Consider the following 20,637-nt stretch of genomic DNA (forward strand, 5'->3'; position numbering starts at 1 on the left):
GACAAGCTGATATGGAAAGGGATGCGGAAAAGAAGCATGAAAAGGGACAAAGACAATACCTGAGGAGGATTTCCAGTCTCAAAGGGATACAAGACAGGTGTGTACATGGAAAAACACTTGCATATGTACAAGCCGGGACTGGACAAAGAGATTTCAGTGCAATGCTCAGAATTCAAGTAAATTTTAGTGTATAAGTAAGTTTAATTGGAAGAAACAAAAGCCGGCTCTTCTGACACAACATCTCAATGTTGTTTAAACCTAGGAGCATAACCTAGGAGTTTAACATTGCTCCCAGATCACAATAATTAATAAGACTGACTTTGAACATTCACGGTAGCCACATGTCTACCCAATTCTATTTAAAATTCTGTTATGTTCTTGGCCTCAATAATTTCCTGTGACAGTAAATTCCAGAGACTAATTATATGTGTGAAAGACACACATAATACCTTCTTTTTATTGCTCTTATATTTGCCACCTTTGATTTTAATAGAACATATTTCTTTGTTCTTCTGTTATGAGAAAAAGAAAACAGATGTTTCTAATTTATTTTCTCTTATACTAGTATTCAATGCAGCATGAAGTTGACAGTTAAATGATTGAATTATTGCATCCTGACTGTGTTCTTCCAGGCAGGAGTAAACTTGCCTGCCTACTAGGAGAATCACAGAAAGATGAACAAGTAAAGGAAGTACAGAAATTCAAAAACTTATGAACTTTGAGCATAGGGCTTATGACAGAAAATGAGAAAACAAATACCACAAGCATTAAAAAATGCTCCCCCCATTCAATGCTGGTATGCCTATATTTGAAAAAGAAAAAAACCAAACCACCAAACAAACCACAACTAACCAAATGAAATACAGTACGTATGCCTGAAGACACTAGTGAGGGAGAGCAACAATAAAAAAAGCAAAAGAAGAGAACTTCACATGTAATGTCACCCAAACCTCACACATACGCAGCGTGCTATTTTAAACCTCATTGTAGAAGCAGTTACAGTCAACAATTCCAGCTCCTTTTGTAAGTGTAAGCAAGTTCTCAGGTGCCATCACCAGGGTCATGGATGAATGGCTTAAAAGCGATCAATGCCATAGTTTTGCAATGACATTTCTGGGCACTTGCAGGAAGGGTCTACGTCTATATTTGTATGTAACTATCATTATCTGGGTGTAAGCTGCATAAAACAAAAGCATGACTTCAACCAAAACATTTAATAAAACAGAGATGTCCATGTAGAGACATTAAATTTATAAAAGCAGTGGAAGTAGATTTCAGAGGGAACTCACCTGATTGAGACTGGTGATATTGGTGTTACAATTTCAGTGGAAACATTGCTTGATTTAGTTATCACAGGACAGGAAAGGACCATTCAGAGAAATTACAGAGCTTTTATGTTACCTCAGCTATAGGACTGATCCCTAAATATAAAGGTTGCCTACTCTCAGATCCAATGCCAATCTGCACTGTGTCTTACTAAGCCCAATTCCAACTTTCCTCATCTTAATTTAATGGAAACAACACTGCAGTTGATGAAAAATACACTTAGACTTCAGTGCCTCGCCCTGCAGTATGATGGGATCCTTGATCTTTACACCAGAATCATTAATACACATTTGCTACACGTGAAAAGGCATCAGCTGTATGTGCCCAGCTTTGAGGACTTGAAGACAAATTTCTGGAGCAGAGAAACTCTTGTTGACAATACATGTCATTTGGATCAGATTTATTTTTTTAAGGTGTATTTTCAACAGTGAAACAGATTATAAACAAATAAAGTGTTCTCATACAGTGAAGAAGTTCAATGTTCCGAGTCAAAACTCGGCAAAGACTGGAGGAAAGCCACTAGTCTGCTATGATTAGCCAAGGGCACAAGAGCAGAATTAGTTCTTACTTGATGACAGGATTGGATAGAAAAAGGAAATGCGGGTGAGTGAAATACAAAATGAGGTGTCTTAACTGAGTGTGATGACATTCAGATTGAATTTTCTAAAAACACATCTTTTAACAAACTTGTGTGATGACAGAACAGTTACATCCAGTTCTGATCATACAGACACTACCTCATATACAAAATCTGAGTATACACATCCGTGTGTACAAATATGCATACACACACACAAAATCTGTACACCTCCATACCTGTACTCACTCAGTTCAGTGGCACACAGACACACACACACACACACACACACACACTCATATATAGTCTTCCACAATGGCAGACCTAGAATTGTATTATCATTTTTGATACAAAACGATGACAAGGATACACGATACAGCAGCACTGATCCCAGCTAGTACCTTTTGCTGTCAGCCACAAAAAGAAGTTTGACTCTACCCTTTATGCCACTGGGATTAACTGGCAAGTCAGCGTTATCCTTGGAGTCTGTTTTGCCCCCACTTAAAAGAGACTTTCCCATATATGCTTCTCCTGGGTGATGCAATGTTTGCAGTTTAGGAAAACGTGTTCTGTCAGCTGCTGCAAGTCATATTAAAGAAAAGTAAAGCTGATCTTACAATAATTCTTTTCCACACAGCTACTTTTGCACATTTGGTATGGGAAAAGTAAAAAATAATAAAATAACTCTACTTTCTCAGAACTACAACTGAACTCTGGTAAGTGAATGCAAAAGGGGTGTTTGCACACATATGCACACCCTAAACACATTGCTGACAAATGGCAGATCTGATGCAACACTGTTCCCCCAGAGCCGTTCTACAGATAATACCTAATGGTTTAAAAATGTGCAAATTATAATGAAATGGTGAGCAAAATAAAAATCAAGCTAAAATCTACTTCATTTGTTTCTAAGTTGAAGTCTGGCAGCTGTACTATATTCTCAGTTTTCTTCAACAATTCATCTACTGCAAAAGACATATTGAGAGGCACTATTTAGAGCCTTCCTTGCTGTAAGGGATTTACCTTTAACTGCTGGCAAAATCCAAGTATACATTCCCCTCCTGAGCATCTTCTAATCTTTATAGTTTACGTTCCTTTAATCCACGTAGAGCAGACCCCCACCGAATAGGTATATCTCCCCAGAACAGGCTACAGAGGAAAGGCAGCTCTGGTTCAGTGGTGACTGAGTTCAGTGTATTTCTGAATAGAATGGAAAGCATGATCTAAGCTGTGCAAGCTCAAATTAAAGCAGAAAAACAGCTTAAACTACGAAAAAAAATCTACAAAAAACATCTTAGCAGATGCGACCAGCACGGAGGAGAAATCGTGAGAGAGGCTGCTCAGTGGCTGTTGTGCTGGTTTTACACACTTTTCCCACTAGGGCAAAGAATGATCAAGAGACTCATCATCTCAATGAGTACTCTTACTGGAAACAGCTTTTGTGGAAAGTCAAACCCTTAATAAATATATGCATTTCATAATTTTACTCCTGAGACTGTTCTACTACATACCACAAGAGGTACAGAAAGAATCAAAAATACAGGGTAATTTAAGCCTTTATTTTCTTCAGTACTACTTGTAAAGAGAAACTTGAACACACGAAAGAAATCACCTTTCATAATCCTGTGAGTATGCTAAAGATGCACATGGGACTGATTGCCTACAGGCATGCAAGTATTAAAAAAACAAAACAGTTAAATAGACCTCCCCACATCCAGATCAAGGTCTTACTGCACATACGTTTATCTTTTTTCTTTCTTTGTTTGTTCTATGGTCACTTGGTCTACAATTGTTGAAGTTTCCTAAAGAGGACTTTAACAGTTAAACCAATGCAAAGAAAACAAAAACCCCAATCTTCCCATCAAAAAAACACTCCAGCACAGCATGTTCTAGCTCTTCTTATACTGAGAAACAGGATAATAAATATGAATAAGGAATCAATGTGAATCTGTGTATATCATTACTTTTCTTTTTTTAACAGTCTATATGTTTGCTTTTCATAAGCTCTCTGTGGTGGCAAAACCATAAATGTAAAAGTTAAAGACACAAAGGGAAAAAAAGAAGTAGCCAATAGCAAAAATTTCAAACACACACAACCACAGTTTATTTTACAGCTGCTTTACATAACAATAAAAATGTAATATACTGTGGGCTTTTGGCAGTGTGTAGAGAGGCAGCATCAAACGGCAGTAACAGAACAAGCACAAATGATCTCTTTGGAAATTAAGCAATTTTAGAAGGACCATTTAGAAGGACCATTATGTCCAACAGCTAATGGGTCCAAAGAGACAGAAAGGTCAAAAGTGAGAGTTTCTGCGTATTGACCAGAGATCTGACATATACGACCCTCTGGAAGAGAGGATAACTTCATAATCATCTCATACAGCCCTTACTAGAGAATAACCTTATATAATACCCAATACACTGAACAAAAAGAGAAATCTTTCTTTTAGAAGCCAAAGGCAAGATGTATTCCTCCATCCAGTTGTCCCAGCATAATAAATAAATAAATAAATAAGGAAGTAAAAATGTTTACTCTCTGGGTATAACCAGTTCAGAAAAAGAAAATCATTGGCTATCTATAAAACAGTAAAGTGTTCACATAGTTCAGTAAACAGTCTGGTACTTTTAAAGAAAAAGTAGATAAATCATACGTATTGCACATTAAAACTCACAACTTTTTAGTAACCTTGAACTATAGTAATATAAACAAGGACATACAAATCCACTTATTTCTGGACACAGTTCATTCACTATCTCCAGCAAGGACCAAAATTTAGCACTTGACCTAGTGAATCATTAGGATATGACACATTATCTTTCAGGAAAGCCAATCTAAGCAAACATTACAGTTCCATTACTATTTTAATATCCAAAAACCAAGATCCTCTCCCTGAAAAGAAATCATTTGCTAAAACAGCAACTAGATGACTTTCCAGATGTGTCATTCAAACACTGACCAAAAGAATCTTTCATTTGCCTGGCATACAGCTGTCTGCTGTGTAAACACTCATACAAGCTCACCTACTGCACATGTCCAATGTCCTAATAACTCCCAGGTGAAGTTTAGATGTATCCTCTTGACTAGAAACCTTTCAAAATAATAAAGTACATTTTTCCAATGACCAAAGAGTACTACATAAGGAAAGATGACAAATGCCAATTCTTATGTTGCCTTGCACTCAGGATTATCCCAACTGCTCATTTAAGTACTTTAAAAACACTTTCCTCTTTCCCTTCCATCAAGCTCCTTTGATTCATGATCCAGGTACTTCAGCAATTTAAAAGAAAAAAAAATCTATATGCACATTCAGTAGTTTAGCTGATCACTGCTACTTCATTTGCAAGTAAATTAATAAAGCAAGAATGGTTACGTCTGCTTATTTTTTAATTCCTAATAAATATTTTCTTTCTGTCTATGGGACAACCTTGCCTCTTCCAGTTCCCTGTAGGCATGGGCTGCAGACTTTGACAGATCTAATGGCTTACTGCTGAATGGTCAGTGTAGCCATCAGGAAACAGAAGGGACCACAATGTGCTCAGCTCAGAGGGATAAGGAGGCAGAAGACACTAGCACTGTTCTTTACAAGCCTGTGATGGCTTGCAGAAAGAGGCCCAGCTCCATGGGCCAGCATAGGCACACTAGCTCTCTTCTGCAGAACTCTCATCACACTGGTGACTTGGGACCCCTTGGATTGTGGTGAAGGGAAAGCCTAGAAAGGAAGTAGAGAGAGAGCTGACAATCTCTGCAAGAGACTGGTAGGTTTACTACTGGAAAGGGATCTGGTAAAATGCTTTTTTTCCCTCCTGTTATTCTCTGAATTTAAGGGTCATGTTTAACCCCACCCCATATCTTCACTCTTTTCCTAGTATGTCATAGTTCAGCCATCAGCTCTAGCTCCATCCTTTTTTTCCTCATTTGTTCTGAATCAATCAAGACTGCTGCAAAATACAACAGACTTCGCTAGGTAACAGATAACTCTCCTTTCCAGATCCAAACCTCAATCAGCACTCCTTCCTTATCTCTTTTTAAGCTTTGAATTGCTAACAAATCTCATCCAGCTGTTCAGTCAGCCATGAGAGAGGTCACAGCACATCCCCATTTACCCTCAGCTCTTTACTCTGCTGCTACAGCTTATCCTTGGACCCTGCCAGTTCATCGCATCCCTCCTGCAGCGTTACCACAAAGCCTCTACTATCCAATCCCTATTTTTCAGTCTTTCCTGACAAAATTCAGTACTAGGTAATAAATATGTCCTAAATGGTTAGTTCTGTGCTACTTAGCACTGGAGTGAAACATGCACCTGAACTATCTCAGAGCTAAATAATTTGTCTGGACTTTACATCTCCCCATAAATAAGACTCTTCTATGAAATACAAAGTAAAATCCTTGTACTGCAATGTAGAACATACAGCTTGAACAGTCCATGGGTTAGAAAATTTGCATTTTCTGTGGGAAAAACAATGTACAAGACGTGCCTGATACATTACAAAACCTCAAATGTAACATAATATTTATAGTCATTAAGAGTACACACACTAAATACTAAGTGCTTTAAACTGGAATGTCTCAGTTCTGCAATTTAACTAATATTTCCCTAACAAATAGTTACAGTCCTCCTAGATATTGAGGTGGAAGGTGAAGTAGGAGCACAAAGACGCCAAACAAAGAGATTAGCTGTCGGACAACTTTCTTATTTCTCTGCCACTATCCAGGAAGAAAAAAACCCCCAATACTAATATACCTCAAAAGACATTATCCTATTACAATGTACTAGTATCACAAAGTAACAGCTGTGATAACCTTGATGTGCACAAACCCGGAAAATAACCAAATCATATATTCAACAAAATACAATAGCTGCTGAATAAAACAACCTGCTTATTTACCTTATTTATCAGATAAGAAAAAAATGCAACATCACAACATAAGCAGAACTTTTTTTGGGAAGGGGGCTAGGGTGACACCTACAAGCCCAAAGACTAAACATACTTTATTACTAAAGAACATTTAAACATAGATGGAAATTTACATACCACTTTGCAAACAGACAAAATTAAAGAAGTCCTTTGCCCTGAAAATTTACAATCTAAATTCAGCAACACAAATGAATGAAGGTTAATCCTTCACAAAAAACAAAGAGAAGCGGCTGAGTGACAGCAAACAAGGGCTTGCTTTAAATGGCAAAGTATAAAAAGAAGAGATGCAAGAATGGTTCCAGAAAGGGCAGAAGTTGAACATGTTGGGTGGCTAAAAGCCATGTGAAATGGAGTAAGGAAACAAAAAAGAGCCTGAAGTTAGTGAACTGGAATGAAGGAAAATGTGGTGGGTATTCCACACAGAATTCAAAAAGACCATTTGGGATCATTTAACTCAGCATCCTCCTCCTGTCAGTAGTAAGAGCACATACTCCTCAGAATAGGTGACTGTGGACCTATAGTCCATTCCCCTTGTACTCCCTCAGCATCCACAGCCACTGAATTCGAGGTGCTAAAGGGTATATGGCTGAGTTCTCTTTGTCTGTTTATGGACCTGTTGCTCATGAATTTATTTAACCCACCTTTAATGTGCTGATACTATTTGCCTCCACACCCTCCTGCAGGAAAAGCTTCCAGTACCTACTGGGTAGAAGGACTTCATCTGTTATAAAATGATCTTATACTTGTGAATATCTCCATTTCCAATATTATGGAATTTACTGAATAATAGTTCTTGCTCCTGTAGCAACTGCAAGAGAAGCATGGCAAGGTGTGCTCCTTTGGGAGACTCAGGACGTTCAACAAATTAAATTTGCAACTTCCTATCTTTAATACTGTCTACTTTATTGGGATTGACTAAATTGCAATTGTTTTTTGAACATTTCTACCCAGTTTGCTTGCTTACTTGTTTCTCTCTCCTTTTTCTGCCCCCTTCCTCCATTTCTCCCTCTGCCTTTCTCTCCCTCTGCTCCTTTCTTGCTGTAACTCCCCCACTTTTCCTACTCCTCTCATCTCACTGATGTGCTTCTAGGAGGACAATCCATGGCTCAAGACCCACATGTGGCTCAAGCAGCAACTGAAGGAGGTCTGCAAAGACACAGTTGGGCACCCCCAAATATTCTTTAAGGTATTTTAGGTTTTACCTACTGTAAGACCGTATAAGGGCACTGACTTCACCGCTATATGAATATTTTGCTTCCCAGGTGGGGGTGTAAAGCAATCACCACAGCAAAAACTATTGTTGCAGCTTGCATGCTTTACTATTTTAAAAATTCAGTCATGCCCAAGAAGAGGTTCGCCCATGGATGGTCCCCCCATTCATTCAAGAGGAGGATGCCCTGTCTCTTCTGCTCCTTACAGAAGGCAATACAAAAGCTGAACTAAATTGCTGGAGCAGAAAAACCATCAATCTGTCTCTGCTTCCACCTTGGTTGCAATTGTTTTGGTAATCAGGGCAAAAATTGCCTCAGCTGCCCTGATGGACCATCTCTCTGCTGTTTCTTACAGTCTCTGTTAATGCCCAGCACAGTCTTGCTGTCCATAGGAACATAACACTCTTCTGCCTTGAGTGGCTTTATGTCCTTTTCTGATTCTCAACTACAACTCATTCATTCTCCCAGTCTTACCAATACCTGCAATCTGACTACCCTCACAAGGAGAGTGAGGGGATGGAAAAATTGGAAAGCAGCTATTCCAAAGAAAATATTAAGATTTTACTAGAGAATTTAATCCTGAGATGCAACTAAAAGACAAGCAGCAGGGCAACTGAAGGCCTGACAATAGTTACACTCAAAACTTAGATTTCCTAGGTCACTCTTGTCACTCCTACACATCTTCTTGCCTGATTTCCTATGTCACAAGGGTGCTGTTAAAATTAAATTTAAATTAGGAAATCATCACCACAACTTTAATGCAATGGAGAACTCAGTCAGCTTCATCATATTTTGAGACTTGGCACAGCTATTTAAAGCCTTCAGTCTTTTCCCTCTCTCACACAGTCGCCCAAGTATAAGCAGGCATAAATACTTTCATCAGAAGCCGAAGCCCCACAAAATCTGATAGCATTCTCAAATTAACAATTACCCCATCAAAACAAAACTAGGCAATTCTTGCTGATAAACAACTTACAAGGAAGTCAAGGAGGACACCAACGATAAATACTTGCATACATCACCTAATTTACCTTCTTTAAAAAGGTTACTAAGACATACAGAAAATAATGTGCAAATATAATACTACAATAATCAGTTTGATCAGAAACTTCTACTTAAATGACCTTTTGTGTTATACCACAGTATTGATATAGTTGCTTTAAAACGATGTTATTACAACTGTGTACATTTTAGCAATCTTTCAAAACCATCTGAAACAGCTAAACAATGCTTTAATGAAATATGTTGCACTTTCTCCACCATTTATAGGCCACTTCTCAGAGCAGCTACAGTTGTTCAGAATATAAAATAACACACAAACTTTCTAGAAGTTGTCCACTTGAAAAGCGCAAACACATGACAAAACCACAACAGTCGTCGTGTAAATTAGCACCTTAAAATGTCAGTGAAGATATTCAAACTGCATATAAAACTTTTGAGACAGTTACCCTGGCAGGTTTCCTTGAAGAACAATCACTACTGCCCTGAAACTTTGCTGTTGTCTCCAAAAAACTCTGACAAAGTTCTTAGACCATACAGAAGTACTTATCTTTTTTTAATCAATTCACCTATTGTAAAAAGATACTTTCAATTTTAGAATTAATTTTTAACGTTTAGGTTCTTTTTTTACCCCTGTGTGCAACTCTCTGTATGATCCTAGGCATCAAAAGAAAAAAGAAAGGCACTGAGACCCCTCTCCTGATTTCTCTCAAACAGACAGACACGGGAATTAGCTCACTGACCAGAACGTATTGCTCAGATAGCCACAGAAGAAAAAGCATCAAATATTAGCAGCGCACCCACCCCGGGAAGGGCCTCCCCTCTTAGCACAGAGCATTTACTACTGCCTTTACAATTCTCAGTACCAGTTCAAGATTCTCTATGTTCCAGCAAATCCAGCAGCTCCAGAGAGAAAGATGAGAAATCAGCCATTTATACTGATACAGAGAAAGTACAAAACACATCTACTATCGTGCTGTGATAACGTTACACTCACTTTTGACTCTAAAAAAGTCCCTGGAGGAATTAAGCCCTAATTTCTGCCTTGATTCACAGAAACATAGAGGCAAGGAAATCTAACAGGAATCTACATCATTAATCGCACAGCCTTTTTAATCCAATTACTTCATATTTTCTCTTAAACAAACGAACTGCCAAAACTTGGCCTGGACCCAGTTCTCAAAACAGCTCAATTTAATCTTACCTGATCTATATTTTCAGTTGTGAAATCATGAATCAAATTGGAGGGAGCAGAGAGAGTCAAATACCATACCTACACCAAGCTATAGTCTGCATGCCTCTCTCTCCTTTTCTCTCCCAGCTCCCATCGCACAGAGTCCAGGTTAATAAAGAACACTGCATATTGAATACTGAAGTTATGTGTACAACTCTACAATATATTTTCCTGGTAATGTCAATCAGCCCCTCAGACACAGAACATATGTATTAAATGCATGGTGGTAAACATTACACTTTCCACAAATGCCTTGGAAGTCCAATTGCATGTTGCTGAAATTTGCAAACTGACAGAAGAAACAAGAAAACCCCTCTGAATTCCAGAGTGTACAGTAATATTTTGATAGTTTTAGTTTATTTATAGTACTTGACAATACATGTTCTCTTCTTCATCTTGTAAAATTATGAAGTCAGTATTTAGACCTCTGCTGTTAAGCCTCAGAGGGAAAAATAAGTATAAATTTATTTCATTCAAATAAATTTACAGATTGGCAAGATTCTACTTATAATGACTAAATTGCACTATTAATTTAACCTAGTTTGAAGCACTTTGTTTTGTGGAGAAAGCATAGCCTTTAACTTTGAACGCGGTGTGCGAGTCTGCACAGGTGTGCAATAATCTCTTAAACTGTTCACATGAAATGGTATCCTTTTTTGTTTAGTACATTAAATACTTCTAAAAAGGTGCTCTATGGAAGTCTGGTCTTTCATGTACAACTACAGAAGAGTGCAGGCAGAGACCGCAGAAGTTTCACTATGCACAAACTCACCAATAATCCACTGATTTACAGGTGCCTGTCAGCTCTGTCTCCATTCCCGGCACAATTCCCTCAGACAGCAGGACCAAAGTTAACATCTTGTCAGACAGCACGTTACCAGCTCTCAAAACCAAGCCATTCTTCATAAACCACAAAGCCCTCAGCCACTAGCAACCTGCTCTTTTTGAAATCCTCAAACACAAAACCATCCTCTACTCCTTTCTCAATCCCCTAGATTAGCCAGTCCTCTGTAGATAATTTTGCCTTCATATAAAAAGGCAAGATAGATTCAACCCTTAAAGTGTAGGTACTGTACATACATTTGCCTACATACCGTACACACATATAATGTATAATTCCCAAAACAAAACCAGACATAGAACCCGCTGCAATGCACGTATCCAATATAAGCAGCAGCACTGGAATACAATGGAAACGAACCAAACAAGACTGCATGACCAAGAGGAAATATTAGAATTTGACAGATAAAACATATGTAGCATCATAAACACAGGTGCACAGTGCCCTCCAAGGGCAGCAAAGCTGAAAGTCAAATAATAAAATTAAGTGGTATACAAGAGAGTGTGCACAGAAGGGATTTCAATCCTCTTTGTTCTTAGCCATGATACAATTTCACAGCCGCTCTCAAGATTCATCCTTCCAATGTTTGGCATGCAAGAGCACAGAATGCAGTTCATTTGGGAATTACTGAGCCAGGATGTGCCAAACAAAATCTACCAAAGCATCAGCCAGCTCCTGCCACAGCATCCAAGTAGCCTGGCCATCAAAACATTTCTGATTGCTAAAATAAAAACAGAAGTAGCTTCAGAAAGGTTAATTCCTGTAATATTAACTGATCGACCCACAGCAAAGAAGCTGCTCCTGTGCAGTTTTTGTCTGAGTACGCCAGGCAGAGGACTTTGCCTGCAGGAGCATCTACTTTCGCATACTTCAAATTCACCAAGTGTAGAAATGTATTATTTTTATGGTTTGCAAGCCAGACCATACACAGCTGCAGAGGATCTCTAAATTAGTTAATACACCATTTCAAAAGAAAGAGTTATTTCTCCAGGGATCGTGTGCCAAACAAAGCAAGGAGGGAATGCTGAACCACTGGTAGTTTATACGACAAAAGATATTTTTCAACTACACACAGCACTATTTATGAAGGTGCTTCCTATCCTGCATCTTGAAACTTCTCACAGAAAACACTCGCATTTAGAGAAACAACACAAGGAGGGGGGGGAGAAAAAAGAGGTTTTAAAACCACTTTTGTAAGCTGATAATTTTCATTAAACGTGATCTGTATTTTTTATTTCTACAAGGAAGTAAAACCAGGCATTTGTGTCATTCTTGATCAAATAAGTTAGTCTGCATATTGAGAAAAAAGGTCAAACTGAAATTAAGCTTTTTAATTACAAAATTTAAGACCAGAAAATTTATGCCAGAATATGGCTATGTTCAGGAAGGACTATTCCAAGCATGAAAATAACAAAACCAACACTGATATTAAACAGTGACACATTATCCTTAGATAATATGCTAGATTTAAAAGCAAAAGTACTTCAAGCATTATTGGAGTTGGAAGTATTGAAAAATTACATTTGCAAAAAATTACAAGTACCATAAAAAACAAATGTAAGCAAGACAAATGCCAGACTTACATGGTATGTAGATGAAATTTATTAATTATAATATGAAACTATTGAGTTCAAAATTGCCTTTGAGCCATACATCTTATGTAGACTTCTTCCAAGCCAACAAATTTTAATTCCACATTGCAAAGTTTTGAAAACTATTAATATTCCATACATTATAATGCAGAGCACTTCTCCCCACCATCTCTACCAAGACATATTTATTAAGTGATGACAGTTAACTTTCACAAGACTCTCAGGGAGATCTGGTCCTTATTCTGTGAATTTACAAAAACCGGGCTGAAAGTGCCAGGAAACACAACTGTATTTTAATATTACCTAAATAATGAATTTGTGATGGGATTTTTCTCTGAAGCAATGGTAAGTCTTGCAGGCAAATGCCTCTTTCAGTAAGTGTTTGAAAATTATTTTTGTTTAAATAACAGCTGGTCTTGCCTATGTGGACTTAAATGAGCCATGTGGAGACAAACTTGTTTCAGCTTGGGTAAGAAAGATTAAAAAACATTAATTCTAGTTAATATCCATTTTGGTCCCTCTACGCAGATGGGAGAAATAACATTAAATTACCGTGCTTACATACAGTCAATACCAGACACCCAATAAAGCTCAAATTCAAAGCCTTGCTCATAATGCAACTGATGCACACAGTTCCAGCAGAACAGCTCAGCTGCTAGTTAGCTTGAAACAAAGGAGATTTACATTCATTTCTCCACTTTGCCAGAGACTTCTTGCGTGACCCTGGACAACTCACTTGGTTTTTGTGTGCTGTAACTCCCCACCCTAAAAGTGGGGAAAAACATTTCTTTCATAACCTCAACAAGCAGATTTACTATAAGGAGATCCTTAAATACATAGATCAAATACATGACACAAAGTGAATAAACAGTACCTAAAGCTTTAATTAACTTCTCTTAAAGCTTTGAAAACTTTATCTCAGGGACAGAAAGCAAGTTTTTTCACAATACAAGTGTCTTCAACAAAGATAGGACTGCCTACATATCAAGATGGAACCATATTCTGACATCTGTGGACAGTCACAGACACATACTTCCTTGACTCAAAGCAAAGACATGACATACTGCTCTGTCACCAACATATACAGAAGATCAAAAGTAAAAAGTCTCTAGGTACCTTCACTGAGTCCTAAAACAAGAGTTATAACTTTTTGATATAATACAAAGTAGGAGAAGAAATCACCAGGTACACTCTTAAAAGATTTAAAATACTTTAGGTCCAAACAGTCATTCTCCAATTTATATTAATCACTAACCACCTTTTGAACTTGAAAGCCACATTTAACTTTCATAACTCAGTATTAATATCAGAAGTCAAACCAACTTGCAGAAATTAAAGACCTCTAGAGCAGCAGACTACTGAAGGTGATGAAGAGGACTTAAATCCATTCAGAAGTAGCTGCCACACATATATTACACTAGGACACTCATGAGGACAGCATTGCTCCCATCAGGAACCCATGATTTCATGACATGTATTAAATGTATCCTTTTAGAAAATGTCTTCAAGTCAAAAAATCTATTTTTTGAATGCAGGTCAACCAGAGACTGTGTTTCCACGCACATATTCTGCACCTCTGCACGAGTAACTGCACCAGCCTACACAAAATCGAAATCGCAGCCTGGGGGGGAGACAGGAGGGGCAAACGGACTTCGAGAGACAGAGCAGTAAAAGAGTAGCAAGCACAGGTAAGCTTTTGGGGGACATAGACAAGCTATGGAAAACCAGAAGCAAAGAAAGTACTGAGGAGAGAGGAAGTTCTGGGATAAACTTCCCCTCATATTACCCACATATGTCTAAAACCCACACAGCTGCTCAATCACAGGGTGTTGAGTGTGTTTGGGGTTTGGGTTTTTTTGTTTTTGTTTTTTAAACAGATGATCTGTGGGTTACACACATGAAAATACAGCCACTGCAAGCTACAAAAATAAAAATGTAACATTTGGTTTTAAGCTTTTTTTTTTAAATATCAAATGGTTGTCATTATTTGTAATTGCATCTTATATGTGGTATTTTATAAGAAGAAAAAAATCCCAGCTCTTACTAAAAATCATTCACAACCTAAAGCTTTGTCTTTCAATATGCAGAGCTGCTCTGGGATGTGCTAAATATCTTGAACTCTCATTTCTGCAGTAAGACTGAAAGAAGAACAGCATTTTGCAATGAGGCCAAAAATTAAAGCACAGCCAGCCATGAACTGTTATCAAACACTGGGCATGGAACAGGGGAAAATACAAAGATGGTGGTGAGGTGTGTAAGAATAGATGTCCAGAAAAAAAGATTATGACATTTCCAACATAACACAGGATACAGTTTCAGATGCACATTTTCAAATGTGACTTCTGATGCTGTGGCACCCCTGAAGCTGACAACAGAACAAGTAGTACTTGGCATCGTATATAACTCCCTGAATATGTAAGTTTTGAGATTAAACTTGCAGGAGAGAGTGAGATCTAAAAGGAGAGGACTGGTCTCCCCTCCAGTGACACCTGAAAAACATCTGTAGAGGCACAAAGACAGCAGAAATATGAGGGGCTGGAGGTCAGAGGAAAGGTGAGAATAAGCAAAGTCATAAAGGCAGGAAATTGAAACTAAGTTCTCAAACTATGTATTTAATACCTCCCTCACAGCATGCCAGTAATGTTCGTATGAAGGAAAAAACATAAAGGAAAGCAGTGTCACTGTTAGCAGGCTTCCCAAGAGCAAATTTTGGCAACCTTAAACATCACGCAGCAACCAGAGCCTCTCACTTGCTTAATATCCTAAAAGTCATAAACTGACTGTTTCTTTATCCACAAGAGGTGAACTTTCCCGATAACTGTGATAGCTGAAACTCATCTCACTGTTGTGGCAATCAGCACCTGCTCACCCTTTTACAGACCCGCTGCTACAGAAGCAAACTCCCAGTGCTTGACTGCACAACTGGAGCCTTGTGAGCCATAAGCAGAGGTGCTCTCTGCCACTCTCAGCACTGTCACACATACACACACACAACAAACCCCTTCACTCACGGTTTCCTACCTATCAACATATTAAGGGACAGTAACAACTACATCAGTTTCATATATTATTTGCAAGAGTTGCCAGCCTTCATCCATTGGAAGGTCAGAAGGAATGCAGAATACTTGTAATTCCACTACGGGTGAAGATCAATCATCACTACTTGTACTAGGATCCAGTTTTTACCATTAGAAATATTTATAAAGGCTGAAACAACACAAACTTACTATGTGGACCCTGAAGTGCATTATCCTCAAAGGTCTATGTAATTAAAAAAGAAAAATCAAAACTATACTCTATTTTGACAGGTAGCCTGCTAGCTCATCTTCACCTGTGAATGAATCCAATTGAAAAAAGGACAAATTAGGGTTCTAATATTATTTACACAAACCTTCAGATGAAACGTGCAATCTAACATACTCATTCACTATCACAACTGTTGGATAGATTTGCAAAGTTCACTGCAGTCCTGGCACCTTGATCATCCAGACTCAAATTATCTAGACAGCAAGGCACAGTGCCTTTCTGAGCTGTGCTTCTGTGTTTCTTTCCCATGAAAATCAGGTTATGGTGGGAGGAGGAAGGAAAAGCATGTGGACTTCATCCTGACACAGAGCCAGGACGAAGACAAGACAGACGCCTCCAGCCCAAGAACTGGAAATTCTTGAATTATTGAGATAAGTCATTACTGTCCCTAAAACAACATTGTCACAGCTAAAGATTTCCGAGCTCACTGGTTATCTTCCAAACAGCACAAAAATCTTAGTATCAGACTAGACATCACACATCACATCCAGTCCCTCCTTTCATTAATAATGATCCTTGGGACTGGTACTGAAAGGGTGGCTCTGGACCTGTCAGGCTAATTCTTGTGCTAATGCCTCTCTGCACACAAACAGTGGCAAAAAGCTTCAATAAAAAGGTTCACATACATTTGTGGGCAGCAATTCAATACTAAAAAGACCAATTTGAACAGTTATTTATTAACATAATTTCCTCTGATTTCTGCTGTTACCAACATCAAGAGGCATCAAACCCCAGCTACAGCAAGGAGATGGGAACAGAGTTGTGCTTTGGCAACTACAGCGAACACAGAGCAAACCAAAAGCCTCTTTCCTCTTGAATGAACGAGCACAACCAAAGATGTTACGCTACTACTGTCTCCTCTCCAAATGCAAAGAGGCTCAGGGACACCATGCAATGCCTCAAATCAACCTGCTAGATGTTTTAAAAAAATAGTACAAGTTTCTAAAACACACTTAAAAACAAGCTGCTCTATAAAGGGCAACAGAATATCCCTGCTTTCTATTTCATCAGCTAAGATGTGTGCTCCTGTGGGGCACCCACTGAGTGACGAATTCACGCTTCTCTTCTACTGTGAGCTGCTGTTCACAACAGAACACTCTGAGCTAAAAACCTCATAGCATTTTACTATTCTCTGCTTCCTTGGCAGGACTCTTATTTATATAAGATTAGCGCAGTCAGGCATTAGATTTATAAACAAAAAAAAACAAACAAGGAGAAAGTTTTCACACTCTTCTTTACAGAGCAGTTTCCGAAACATACACACGCAAGCAGTGTAACTTGATTGAAATGCAATTGTTAAAAAAAAACAAAACAACTTCCAAAACAAACAGAAAACTTATCAAAACACATACAATCTTTGGAGGTGTCCCCACCTGGAAACTATTTAATGTCATCCAAGCATTCGCAAAATTACTGCAGGCCACCTAAACAGCCATTCCTCTGCTCCATCAAAAGCCTCTGAAGGCAGTTACAACACACAGGCATACTTCAGCCCCTCACCTTCCCCCACCCTCCTCAGGGAAGGACTCGACACCAACCTGCAGTTGGGAGGTGGATCTAAGGTGATGTCAGCCAATTCCTTCTGAATCCTGTGGCAATAAAAGCAAGAAGGTACAAAAGTAAGTCACTGTGTGGGATAGCAGCTAACACATAGACCTTACAGACATACTGTCACTGATTGCAACAGTACATAAGACAGAGGCACTCTCAGATGAAGCCTCACACCAGTCCAAACCCACTAAGCAGGACAGGTGTCCTGCCCTCTTACAGAGGCAGGCAGAGAAGCACTCAGGCATCATGCACTGAACCCAGAGAGGTGCATGCTGCATGCTCCCATAAAGATGCCAGCCACACAGTGGAAAAGTCTGTCTGCTTTGCTCTGACAACCAGCCTATAAATGAGGGGAAACCTCTGCAAATGTGATGCACCAAGTGCTAGGAGGAAACTGCAGTCTGAAAAGGAATTTTGTCTTACAGGATTGAGAGAAACAGTCATTGCCAAATTGGCTCCCCCTCTCCCCACAGCTTCTCATCACCATCCTGAGAAAAAAAAAAAATCAGCCCTGAGGGAGTCAATAACTGCGCCATTCCCAAGGACACTTAAAGGAAGGTGAATATCTATTTCCGAGGCTCCTGCACATTCCTGCCACCTTCAATTCTCCCCTCTCTTCACCCTCAAGAGCCACACATCCCCAGGTCTCCTCCCTCAGCACTCCAGATGCTCCCTTTCTCCATCGTGTTCAGCCAACACCCTGTACTCCCTGCCCAGACTATTCTGGGCTTATGCTGCTTTTGCCACAAAACGCCCAACCAGCTATCATCCCCTTCCCTGGAGTCCCATTACTGTCACTCAGGCTTCCTTTCCAGATTTCCCCACCCAGCACTCAGTCTGCCTGCCTTCTCCTTTAAACTCAGACAGCATCTTCTGCCTCTCTTCCACTTGTCACACAAGAACCACAACCTTTCCACATTAGGCAGTCTAAAATCTTCTTAAAAGAGTGAAGGGCACAACACGTAAACACCATTTGCCAATATCTGTGTCAGTTTGCCATGGAAACCTGCTGAGTGGAGTTCTGGAATAACCAAACTGCCTAAATTCTACAAAGCCACAGAGAACTTAGTTGCAACAGCAGGGGCTTTGCATAAAACCCTAGTCACTTTTGACACCTTCTGATACAACCTCTCTGCTGCCGGGCTGTTCAGTGAGATGGTTTATTATTCTTACTGAAGTACCGCAAGTTTGCTTGAAAACTTCCATTTGTCAGCTAGCTCTCTGAAGCAGGATGGTGCTGAATTCAGGTGAAACGCAGAACAGATAAGAAAGGGTAACAATTTATTTAAAAAAAAAAAAAGCCTGAGTAGGTCCAAGTGAAGAAAACTGATTGACATTGCTGTTCTGGAATTACTATCCTATGCAGGCATCTCTCCCTACACATTATTCTGGAACAAAAATTATTTAATTCTCAAAAAAAACCCAACCCACTCTGTGCTGTGAGCAAAGACTATTTTAGAGCAGAATGTCCACAAGTGGACTGGCTGTAGATTATTTATTCTAGTCAGCATCCAACCATATACAGAAAATTCAATGTAAGTGTTGAGCAGACAAAAATAACAGTAACATATTTGTTGGAAAAGATCTGGGGCTATACTACACCACTTGCACTGGAGTGCCCTCCCCCAATGCAAGCAATCTCAAAACTTCACAAACATTAATTAACCCCCAAATCAGTCCTGGAAAGCAAAAAAGCCAGTCTAGATAATTCCAACCTACAGAGAGGGAAACTGATGTTGAAATGCAATGCCTTACTTGGGACCACATAGCTTCCAGTAGCAGAGAAAGAATTAAGGTCTACATGTCAGTCCTACACCATCCCGATAACAGATGCCAATAAGGAAAAAGGAAAGACAGCAGAAATAACTGAGGGTCAGAATAACAACCCAGAGGAAGAAAAGACAGGAAAATATTTGGGATGGAACGGAGGAATAAACAGGAAGAGAGATCAGCGAGCAGTGAAGTTGGGCAGAAAGTCACTGCGCTGAGACACTGAAAAATGCGAGACAATAGCAGATTCATGTGGAAAGGTTGAGCACAAGGGCTAGAGACGAGGAATGAAAGCAGCAAGGGAGCAGTGGGGGTACAGAGCAAAATAAAACGAGGAAGGAGGGAAGATGCAGTGAATCAGTGAGAAAATTGACTGCAGTCTCACCTCTTGGCACTGGTAGATAGCAGCTTAGAGTTTTTACTCATGCTGACTTTGCTTTCCTTCTTCTTAGGCGTGCTTGTCTCTTTCTCTGTCTGTTGGTTGGAGGATGAAGATGAGGAGGAGCTGGTGCTGGCCCTCGAATCGTCATCCGACATAGCGACCCCCCCACCACACACCCCAACCTGGAGAGGAGACACCATGGGGCGTGGGGAACAAACAGTGAACACAAACACACACAGAGAAAGGCTGCTGACAATCTCGCTCTGTGTTTGGGTCATGCTCCTTTTAAAGGATCCTCATGTCTCCCTTTCCTCTTCAGGCCCTACAGCTGTAGCAGGAGAAGCAGTAGCCTTGCGTGCACTAGGAGCACCGAGGAGCAGGGGGAAAAGGATTTTTAAAGCTTCCTCTCAGAAAGCAAGTGCAAAATGAGAGGAGACTGGAACGAGGACGACTGCAAGGATCAGGGAAGCTCAAAGCAATTCCTTCTAATCTCCCCCAAACTGCACACACAAGAGGAGCCATCACCACCCACCACTATCCAGCCTAGGGGTGTAGAAGATAAAAATGGAACAGCTCCGGTCCCTTGGGTTCCCAGGAGGCACGTGGGGGAGGCAGGAAGGGATGGGGCTGGCGAGGTGACCATCGCCAGCTCTAAAATGGAAGTGGGGCATCACTGGCAACACAGGGAAGACCCTGGAGAATCTGTGACCTGTGGTGGGGAAACCCCTGCCTGCTGGATAACCCCTGCCTGTGGGATCGAGTGTTGTAAGCGGAGGGGGGAGGGAGCAGGAAGAGGGCAAACGAAGGGGAACGGCTAAGCAGGGAGTGGGGTGCACTGATGGGACCCACCGAGGCCCACTGCACTGAGGGGCATGTGCCAGCAAAGGGGCAAGGGAACAGTGGGTCTGTGCTGGGGGGGTACGTGGGA

At 39.9% G+C, this 20,637-nt stretch overlaps 1 protein-coding gene across 6 annotated transcripts in view; it reads right to left on the reverse strand.

The window, feature by feature from the left end:
• LOC103757567 (ubiquitin-conjugating enzyme E2 E1) overlaps positions 1 to 20,637 on the reverse strand; it is a 45,680-nt gene that overhangs the window by 23,542 nt on the left and 1,501 nt on the right. For 2 of the 6 annotated variants that reach the window (XM_018075458.1, XM_018075460.1), the window contains exons 2-3: positions 19,713 to 19,801; positions 17,545 to 17,595 (exon numbers count right to left, since the gene is read on the reverse strand). In XM_018075458.1, coding sequence (XP_017930947.1) covers positions 17,545 to 17,595; positions 19,713 to 19,801 — 140 coding nt within the window. Of the gene's footprint in view, positions 1 to 17,544; positions 17,596 to 19,712; positions 19,911 to 20,241; positions 20,403 to 20,637 lie in introns of those variants that run through there. The other 4 variants (XM_018075459.2, XM_018075456.2, XM_008923715.3 and 1 more) reach the window with 4 other exon arrangements.

This window comes from Manacus vitellinus, unplaced genomic scaffold (genome assembly GCF_001715985.3).
Source record: "Manacus vitellinus isolate BGI_N305 unplaced genomic scaffold, ASM171598v3 scaffold_3_pilon, whole genome shotgun sequence".
NCBI classification, from domain to species: Eukaryota; Metazoa; Chordata; class Aves; order Passeriformes; family Pipridae; genus Manacus; species Manacus vitellinus.